Source organism: Limanda limanda, chromosome 20 (genome assembly GCF_963576545.1).
Source record: "Limanda limanda chromosome 20, fLimLim1.1, whole genome shotgun sequence".
In the NCBI taxonomy this organism is placed as follows: domain Eukaryota; kingdom Metazoa; phylum Chordata; class Actinopteri; order Pleuronectiformes; family Pleuronectidae; genus Limanda; species Limanda limanda.
Genome location: NC_083655.1, coordinates 5,513,679 through 5,524,283, shown reverse-complemented (window position 1 = coordinate 5,524,283; position 10,605 = coordinate 5,513,679). Strand labels below are relative to the sequence as shown.

Here is a 10,605-nt window from a genome sequence, read left to right as displayed (position 1 = left end):
ATATCAAAAACCTCTGCTGCATTTTACAAGTGTGTGACAAACAGGGAAACCCAGATAACAGGCCCCACAAAGATGTGCTCAGATTGTGTCAGAGGAGAAATACAAGTAAAATCCCTGCGTTCAAATTGGTGTGAGATAAAAGAGGTGTGGATTAATCTGTAGTAAAATTAATCTCCAGCGTCAAAAGTAAAAGTGGTCATTATGCAGGAAGGTTCCTTTAATATGGTAATATTTTACAATCTTATTACATGTTGAATATCTTAAAATCTTAAATATTTGGTGACTGGTTATTTGAATTCAGTCTAAAATCTAGTATAGTAAAAAACAGATATATTCACAGAACAGAAATTGTAAACATCAGCAATTTTGAGTGCTCTTTGCTGCCCCCAAGTGGCCAAATAGCTTAATGAATGCAGCTTTAAGTAGTTCAGTAAATGGACTTACTTACAGTCGACAACTGTTTGAACAGTTCATAGCAAATTAATTTCATTTGAGGACAAACTTAGAACATATTTTCTATATCTGTGAATCTATATTATAAGGACATTGCTTAATTCTTTGCAATCAGTTACAGCTCTTGTATGCATTGTGTTAAGTACTAAATGCCATTTTCAGTACTTTGTATTTAGGCTAAAGGGGTCAGAGTTGGTGTCAGCGAGATCCCGAGGCAGCAGAGCTTCCTCCTGTTCTTACCTCTTGACCCCTGAGGGTCAGAAGGTCCTGGAATTCCTGGGTGGAAACAAACCTCTACAACACTTGCTCCTTCACAGGCTGCTGTTGGACTCCTGTCTGTGCAAACCTAAATTAAGACCTAAAACATTTAAAGATGGACTGTTTGTGCAGGTGTGAAAGTGTTTGGGACACAGAAATGATTTCTACATGTGGTGAAAAAACAGATTGTATATATTTTTTGCATTTGAAAATCTTTGTAGCTCGAAAAATAGTTTTGTGTGAGTAATTGTTACCCTAAAGTTACAGCTATAAACCTCGAGACTCTTTCTTTACACTCCTGAGATTCAAGCCAATCAGCACATTGCCAGATGAAATAAGACAAAGTCAAACTGTCCAATAAAACTTCGACATCTTGAGAATCATAACTGCGTAAATCTGAAACGTGACAGTGTTTGTTAATCAGTAACTCATATGCAGAACTTTATACTCTTTGCTGATGTAATGAACCGACTTCCCCTCAGGATCAGTAAAGTTAATCTAATTTTCTCTTGATGCATGGTCTGCTGCTGCTCAAAGATCAGGTAATTACATCTGAGCTTTGGAGATTTAACCTGGAATCAAACACTGAGGCATCTCCCGGACGCTCCTGGGACTCGACGGAGCCAAAACACACAACATGAGCACAAAAAGATGCTCGACACAGAGTTAAATGAGCAGCAGGAACAGCCTGTGTTTGGAGGATTTATTTCCTGTTGTTGGCTCCTCTGGACATTTTATACAGATCACTTTACACAGGAGTAATGAGGAAGAGAAAGGACTTTGCTCACAGGTCTTGTGATGCAGCAGGAGGGTTTCAGACCGTCACAGAGAACAGACACTGACTGACGACTGTAAGGTAACGATTCTATTTAAAAAGCTGTTTTTTAACCCTTATATGAAATATAATTTATCCATAGATGTAATGGTTATTACACTCTTTTGCTTTGATTTAAACATTTTAATTGACGTCTTCCAAATCATTATATATATCACTGATTGCACTCCTTATTGAGTCTCCGTCAAACATTTAGTGTTTTAGTTTCTTTTATTACCGAGTTTGGTTTGTTTTAATGTTTTATATTCATTTTCCTTTGTTGTGTATATTGTTTTTATTTGAAAGTGTGTTTTGTATTGGTTAGAAACTTTTATCTTTGTTTTGAGAAGTTTTATATGAATAAAGATAAAGATTTTGTAGATGGGAAAACGTTTAGCTTGACATAAAAGTAGATAAATTGCTCACTATTGCTCTTTTCAATTTAAAATCGGATAATGTCATTGATTATCTGTCGTGTTTATATGTGATATGGTTATTTATAATCTGCTGCAGTGTCCTGTTTGTCATGGACTGGAAGAGCAACCTGAGACGCACCCAGTCGCTGAGGAGCGTCTCCTCGTCATGTGACAAACCCACCAGGACGGAGGCGGGACTGCGGGACAAGATAACATCTGTGTCCCAGCTCGTTTCCAGGTGAAAGAAAAAATTAATCTTTCCATCTTTCTTATCTTATCTGTGCTTTAAAGTAACACGTGCGGCACAGTGGATTATTTTAACTTGGTTTGTGTTTGCATACCAGGTATCAAACTACAAAGGAAGTCAGTGCATCACCTCAAGCACCTTCCGTAAATAATGGTGAAGTTAAGCTGAAGCAGGTGTTTAAAGAGGTAAACTTATTTCTGACATAGAAAAGCAGATTCCGTGTGGAAAAAACAATCAATGGCGCTTTTGTGTGTTTGTGTGTCTGTGTGTGTGGGTCACTGTCAGATAACACCATCTCTCGTGGAGAGTAGAGATATTTATCCGGCAACCCAGACAAAGAGAAGCTACGAGGGGGAACGCTCCCAAGCCAAACCCGGTTTGACACGCAGCAGGTCGATGGGGAGCCTTCAGAAAGGAGCCGGCTCCATAGAGGCCCTGAAGGCTCGGTTTGAGTCAACTGAGAACAACACTGCCACACAGGCCGGTGTGAGGAGCGGGTTCAGAGCTGCAGAGTTCACATCACCCTACAAGGCAGCAGGTATCACACCCCTGATGAATGGAGAGGCTGGAGAGGTGAAGAGGTCAGCGGAGGAACAGAAGACAAGAAATCCACCAGTTAATGACACTGATGCAAAGGAGGATCACGTGACTCGAAAGGTGAATAAAATGACTCGTTTGAGGCTGAAAGTGCAATTTTGGGCCCAGATTGATAAGTGAAAACAAGACTTGTTGTTTCACATTGATCGGAGGAGAAAGTATTAACATATATATAAATCACCAACTCTCTAAGTAATCATCAAAGTTTTGCTAGGGTTAGAAGAAGAAAAGTAACAGATTAAAATGCATTTTTAACTTGAAACTATTGACTTTGTTATCAAATACATCATTTCATTTTTACAACATAATTTCCTAGATTTTAATCAAGTCTGTCCATCATCTCTTTAGTACCAACAGTTCATTATTTCTGTCTGCAGGTTGTGAATCAGAGCCGGGCGGTGAGGAGAAAAACAATCGGGGGGATTGATTTCGAAAGAATTGCAGCCTATCAAGATGGTGAGTGCAACTGTATTTCCTCCCCCATCAAAAACATCAAGCCTGTGCGGGAACTGAAACTGGCATCATGACCTCAAGGCTGGGATGAGGCAAAAATAATTTTCAGAAATACTGTTCAAAGAGAGATAACAAAAATATAAAAATCCTGGATTCATATCAAAGTTTAATGGGTTCCTCACGACAAAATTTCATGGAAATTGGTTCAGTAGTTATTTGTTAATCCAGCTAACAAACAACGGCGAACAAAAACATAACCTCCTTTGTGGAGGTAATGAATATACTAGAGAAAGATCAGGGAACAAATAACCTGTAAAATAACATATCACTAAAATATTTTTTGATTTTTGGTCCATTACAACAGCAAATAGAAAATAAAAATAAAACCGTTCCCTGGTAAACCTTCCCTGGAAAGCTGCGTGTGCCTGAGAACCTGTGACTCAGGTCAAAGCTGAGTTGACGACGAGAATGAATAGGGAAGCGATGAAATGGATCTGGTCAGAACAGTGACTCTGCGAGAAGCCGTGATTGACTCGTCCTGGTGTGGGCCCAGAGTAGGTCAGTGCAGCGCGGGACGGAAATAGCCGGCGTGCTACAAGTCCTGAATAAGTGCAGGAGGGTGAAGGGGTCAGCTGTCAGGAATGAGACTGAGAGAGAGAGAGAGAGAGAGAGAGAGAGAGAGAGAGAGAGAGAGAGAGAGAGAGAGAGAGAGAGAGAGGGAGTGAGAGAGAGAGAGGCTGCGTTACCGGACGAACCAACGGCAACAACATCAGTTAGAACAGAATACAGAAAGGAGATAAGGAGACGGGCAGAACCGGGGGAAGTGGAGTCTGTGAGTACAGGATTTTCTTGGAATAATGTGTCAGCTGATTAGAAACAGGTCATATTGTTCGCACATGGTTTTCTGTTGTGCTGTGTTTTCCTGAGTGCCAGCTGCTGTTGGCTTCTGTGTCTCTACCAACAAGGTTAAAAAGTAGACTTTTGCTTTTCTATACTTTCGTCAACTCTGGCTGTGACTCGTGTGTCCTTTAACTCTCGCTGTGTGTCATTGGAGTCCGGTATCTGTCTCTAAGTGCTACATTTATAACTGGACCACATGGCAGCTGTTAAATATAAGCTAAGAGAGAGTGACTAATGGTGATAAAAATCAACAAACACTGGTGATACGGACGTGAGCGTAGAAAGCTGTGCGCTATTAGAATTGGCGTTACGTTTTTAAATTCTCTGTCACTGCATGTTGTGACAAATTTAAATTTGATTTTGACACACGGCAGCTGTATTTTTCACGTCTAATGTTCACCAGTAAACAGTGACACAGCTCTTCTTGTCTTTTAATCATAGTAGTGCAGTGCCCATTCTTAAGCTGTCTGTTTGAAATTGGATGTTTTGTTTCTGAAGCATCGCCACCGCTGCTGCACAAAGAGCTGTTCAGCCGTTTATTCAAAATTCTGTACGCAGAACCTTGAACTGGACAATCCGTTTTTCTTTACTGTTGTCATGAACGCATCGTTGTTTATTCATTTTTATCAATACTGAAGGTATCATGTGCGAAGCTGACCTTACAGGATTTGTTGGCACATATCATAGCACTTGATTTTTCAATGTAACCTGCTGTGTCTGGTGTCTTTGCAGATGAAAAGAGGTCGGTTGCAGACTTCAGAGACAGCTCCTTCTTCCAATCCAAGGAGAAACTGTCCGTCAAAGTGTTGTCTGCCCTCTATCTGTCAAAGGTGGCACCACAGGAGCCAAAACTGGTAAACACCTGTCTAGTCAATCACATTTCCACATCATAGATAAATGGGGATGTCCACTATCCAGAAAAGAAGCCAAAATCAAATGAGTAATTCAAACCAGATCTACCAGGATAATCATATATTTATACAAATATTTATTTGATGTGTATTTTGAATTTTTTGTTTGGTCCATGTCCCATCCACTAACATGGAGGAGGTGTGGTTTATATATCAGAATTGCTTGAAGCATAAATTCAGGGTTATTATGCTTTTATACGAGATAAAGAAGCTAAGTGTTATATAACACGACAGAAGAAGGAAACTTCAAACGTTCATTTAAGGTTAACTTGACCTGGATTAATTATTGTTTCCATTCAGGCACAAGATCGATCTCCTGAATCTGGGAAAAGAGTTAAGATAACCAAGGTAAGGATTTCACCAGACATGCAAGACGGTGAGCTTTGGATTTGCATTAACATATAACGCAATAACATAAACATGTTTCTGTTCTTGAGTGAGGGAAAGAAACAGATATTGGATGCCATTTATTCCATGTGTTTTTATTTGTATTGATCCATGTGGTTGCATTTGTTGCTTTGGAGTTCATCTAACCCACTGACACCTGGATTACGGACAGCATTTGAACCAGCATGGTTTGGAAGGTAACAAATTGCTCTGGTTGCATGTGTGCACAGTCGGGCATGGTTTTCATTGGATAGCTAATTTACGTTAAAAATGCCCCCACGATGAGACTGTTACTTTGTTCTTCTAAGATGGCCGAAGACCCCCAACAAAGAAAAGATGATCATCCTCCGCCTCCTTTACCCAGACATCAGCCAGGACCAGCAGACAGTTCTGAGGAACGTTCCCAAAAATCAATGTCAGCCCAAATTTCCAAGGAAAAGTTACACCAGCAGCGGCAGAAATGTGAGCTGAAGAGACTCATGAAGCACACCCACCCTGAGCTGAAGATGCTGGATGAAGCCGTTGATGAAGAGCTTGCTGAGGTCTTAAGCTCGGAGTCTGGGGTGACAGCTGGTGAAACTGGATATGAAGGAGAGGTCTTCTCACGACGCTTGATATTTGAGAACTGTGCCTTGAGTAGCAAAGTATCTCCTCACACCCCCAAGACGCACATGGCAGACGGAAAAGTGGGTGAGGGTTTTGTCGGGAAAACATCCGCTGTCATTGAAGACCATGAAGAGAGGCCATGTCATGAAAGTGCTAAAGGGATTGTGCAGGATTACAAAACATTTGGTTCTAGTCCAGAGCCTGACAGAGAGTGTCAGGAGGAGATGATAAGAATAGATGTGCAGGCTTCCAGGAGGATATTTGAGAGTCAGTCTGTGAAAACATCCAGGCCAAATCCTGATATGTTCCGAGGGAAAGCTTCTATTCTTGGGGAAGAGAGAGGGCCAGTCCGAAAACAAAAACAAAAGTTCGAAATGAGCTGCAAAGAGAACGAACACAGTGAAAACAAAAGTCTTGATTTCACAGATCAGCCACATAAACAAGGGCCATGTGTTCATGTTGATGGTGAAAGCACTGGTCTTAAGTTTTCTGGTGGTGAAGACATTTATACTGATGAAGCAGCCTTTGAAAATGACCCTACAAGTCCTACAGTTCAGGGGGAATTTGAGGAAATTATCAAAACGGGTGCAGCTCTTTTAAAAAACAACCCATTTATCTCAACAAACATAGAAAGAGAAAATCCATCAGAATCCCAAATCCCAGCAAATCCCAGTGAAGCATCTGGGGGGACCCTCATAACTAATGTCAAGGACCGAGCCCATCTGTTTGAATCAATGCCATTTGACAAAATTAGGCGTCAGAACAAGGACGAAATTGAGACGATGGTGGAGAACATCAGGGAAACTCTAAATTCCCTTTATCGTGTCAATGCCCTTCATTCAGATGGATCAATCATTGAGGTGAATGAGACAATGATAGCGAAAAAGGCTAAATTCACACTTTCAGAGATTGGCCCTGAGATAAAATATAATGAATTGGCTGAAGGCGGTGCAAAAAACTTCATTGTCCAGCTGCTACCACGAGCAAACCTAAGGCCTCACATCACCTACCTAAAGGAGGATAGAAAAGGAGGGACGGAGGCCACAGTGGTGAATGCACCTGTGCACCAGGATCAGTTCACCACCAGCCAAGACACAGAGTTCAAAACCGCCAATGTACTTCAGCTTGTTGAGGACATTCTACATCAGGACAACTCTCTGAGGAAAGGAGTGATCATTCAGGAGGATGCCAACAAATGTGCTAACGTCATGGTTTACTCCCTCTACAATTATGTAGATGAGGAAGATGTGAAAAGTTACAGAGCTCCACCAAGACATGCTGCGGAGCTTGATGAACCCGAAACAAAGGAGATTCATATCAGTAAAACAGAAAATCAAGGACTAAGAAAAGGCATCATTGAATCGACCATTAGCTCCCTTCTAGAAAATTCTCAAGACCAAACCTGCACCGGATCAACCAGACCTGAGGTCACAGTAAAAGGGAATGTTCAACTTTTCAAGAGTTGCATTGAAAAGGGAGATCTGGAGTATTTGAAAACTCTTCAGGCTGAGCCAATAGAGCAGGAACAAGAAGCTGATCAGAACCCGACTTTGGCTGAACAAAATGCACAGCATCATCATGAACAGGGAGGTGAGCAAGCAGAGGAGAGTTCTATAGATTGGGTCCCAGTGGATGTAAAGAGACTGAAGAGCATGTTCTCTGTAGATCGACAAAGCCAAGCAAAGCAAAATATCCGTGGGAATCGTGCTCCATCTACCACCATTTCTCACACATGTACAGGTCAGAATGTGCCACTTGGGAAGAGCCAGTCCTGTAAAGAATCCAACATCGGGCTACTTACACCCGGGGTAAGAAAAGATAATGTTCTGGAGTGTGGTGGCCAAGAGCAAGAAGAAGTTTGTAATTTCCCAACTGCACCTCAGGGGTCTCATCAACATCTTGAGACACAGGAGGATGACGGGCTCCACCAAGCTCAGATACTGGGAGTCGTAGACAACAGCAACAAAATCTCAAATCTCCAAACTGCAATCCACAGCCTTCAGCAGGCCACAATAGAGGCCAAATATTTGTATCACTCATCACAAAACAAAAGGGCTGTTCAACAGTCGTCCGGGCAACGCATTGTCTCAGTGAAAGGAGGTGACGTCAAAGAATTATGTCGAAACAATGAGGACCAAAAAGTGGCCTCTGACCCAAAGATGGAAGAAGTTCCATCAGCCTCCAACTTCATTTCAGACAAAAATACAGAGATGTGCCATAAAGGCAGTAATTCTGAAGAGGTGCAAACTACTGAAACCTGCAGCAAACAGGGTCAAAAATACACCAATGTGGTCCAGAAAAACGTTGAATCCATTGCTGATTGTTCAGGCACACAACGTGAACAAGAGGAAGATGAAGTTGATTTTCATGGTAAACTTCAACAAGCTTTGGCTTCCTTAGAGAGATCCAACATTAATGTCACAAGAGGTGATTTCAAAGCAGCTATGATATATAAAAATTCCTCCAGATCTCACAAAGACAAATCCAAGGCATCTGTTCAGAAGCCAGTCACTGAGGAGCCTAGCCCTTTGACTGAATCCATCTCAACTCATGTTCACTTGAGACAAGAGGACTCCGAGGAGCAGCTGACTGCGGTTAACTCAAACCTCCAAAATAAACCGGCAACAACTGCTGTCTCAGAGAAGGGCAAAAGGCCTGTTGGTGTGAAACCAGCCATCCCACCAAAACCAGAGCATCTGAAAGAGAAACAAATAGATGGCCGATCAAGTAACCCCATAAATCCTGAGCTAACACAAACAAATGTTACAAGAACTGAAATAAAGGGGCAATCCAAAGAAGAAACTGTAGCTCAACCACCGACAACATTCGCTTCATGTAGCGATGGACACATGAAACACCAGTCCCCCCAAAAAAGTGGTGCAGACACAGGGTCATATTCAGGAAATTATAAAGGTGAAGCTATTCAGATATCTCAGAAAACGAGTCAGTTCCAAGGCTCATTTGAGAACACCAATAAAAATACTTTTGACAAACCAGAAGAGATGATTTCAACAGCAGAAATTAAATCCCCTCAGGAACTAAACCTTGTTAAAGATAATATGAATGAAAGTGATGAAAGTCCTATAAATTTTAATGAAGCATGCCAGAAATTTGGAGGTAAAAAGTCAAAGACTGCCCCTGTAAAGCCAAAAAGAGTAAAAATTGCGCATTTAAATTTAAAACCACAACAAACTATAACCAATCCTTCTGACACTGGAACAAACACCAGTTTACAAACTGCTGACAAGCAAGAGAGAGAAATTAAACAAGAAAATAAAGTTGAGATGAGGGAAAAGAGAGGACGAACCGAGACAGACGACGAGCTTCGACAGCGGCTGTCAGTTCACATGGATGAAATCGTGAGAGGGAACATGACCGCGGCCATGGACATTTTTGACAATTTACGAAAGCAGGAGGAGCTGCAGAGCATTCTCAGGCGAGTCGAAGATATCGAGCAGGACACGAGTGAAGTTGACGTGAGGTCTCTGAGGAGTGTGTTTGAGGATGTCCCAGACTGGGTGGTCAGTTCCGACAAAAAGAAACAAAAAAAGGTAAAAGTGGAACACAAAGAGGAAAAGTCCCTGTTGAAGGATGACCCTCAAAGCAAGTCCTCAATGGCTCATATTTTTGGAGATCTTGAGAGAGCCAGTGAGGAAATCATGAATCTAAAAGAGCAGACCATAGCCAGACTTTTGGACATAGAGGAAGCCATAAAGAAGGCTCTTTATTCTGTCTCTACGTTGAAATCCGACTCAGATATTGTTGGTTTATCATGTCTGTTCAAGGAATCCTTGGGGACAATGCAAGGATCCCCCTCCAATGGAAATATCAGCAAAATTAGCATCGGGTCAAGCAGAAAATTACCACAGGCCCAGGAAAACCCTACCACAAAGGAAAGCCCAACTGGGCAAGGTGCAAGCAACGCAGAAGCCTCCGCCAAACAACAAGCAAGTCCACCATCTTCACCTGCCTTCATCTCCATACAGTCAGCCACAAGGAAAATGGATAAAACAGATGTGTTTCCAGCTGAGACCACAATCTGCCCGAAGTGTCAGAAGAGCCCAAAGTCAGAGGAGAAGTTCCTCACAACAAAGACGCTGACGTGCAACAGTCCGGCCCAAAACAGAAAGATGGACCCCAGAAAGGGAGGTCAAAAGCAGCCTTCTCACAGCCCACTTGACCCTAAACGCGAGCTCAGTGTACTCGAGGTGCAGACGGACCACGAGGGGAAAAGCATTAGAGGAACCAAAACTATCAAAGACAACTATGAGCAGACGGATGACTTCGGGAACAGGATTTACTCCTCCACAACTTCCACTGTGGTCACCACGAAGCCAGAAACTACGACATAATTTACAGGTCCGGCAGTGGTCAGTCCGACAACATACCCAGAAGTTCGGCTGCCAATCAATCACAAGCTTTAACTAATTTAAAGACAGGGTACAGGTTCGATTCTTAAAGATAGATAAGTTGTGATGTACATAATTTGATTAGCTAAGATATTAATTGTTAGTTGTGATTTGATTGTTTGTTTATTTATAAGGATTCCATTGTGTCCACGTG

General features: G+C 41.9%; 1 protein-coding gene across 1 annotated transcript; it reads left to right on the top strand.

Annotated features, from left to right (window-relative positions):
- Positions 1 to 2,051: 2,051 nt before the first annotated feature.
- LOC133027165 (xin actin-binding repeat-containing protein 1) lies at positions 2,052 to 10,394 on the top strand. The gene is made up of 7 exons (XM_061094192.1): positions 2,052 to 2,179; positions 2,286 to 2,373; positions 2,474 to 2,845; positions 3,163 to 3,241; positions 4,871 to 5,007; positions 5,350 to 5,397; positions 5,745 to 10,394. The coding sequence occupies exons 1-7, from the start codon at positions 2,052 to 2,054 to the stop codon at positions 10,392 to 10,394; spliced, it is 5,502 nt and encodes a 1,833-aa protein (XP_060950175.1).
- Positions 10,395 to 10,605: the final 211 nt, after the last annotated feature.

Bases quoted from the DNA above. Each gene is read 5' to 3' on its own strand.
- LOC133027165 (XM_061094192.1), top strand. From the start codon at position 2,052: ATGGACTGGAAGAGCAACCTGAGACGCACCCAGTCGCTGAGGAGCGTC. The intron at 2,374-2,473 runs GTAAACTTATTT...GGTCACTGTCAG, and splicing joins TGAAGCAGGTGTTTAAAGAG to ATAACACCATCTCTCGTGGA. The intron at 5,398-5,744 runs GTAAGGATTTCA...TGTTCTTCTAAG, and splicing joins AAAGAGTTAAGATAACCAAG to ATGGCCGAAGACCCCCAACA.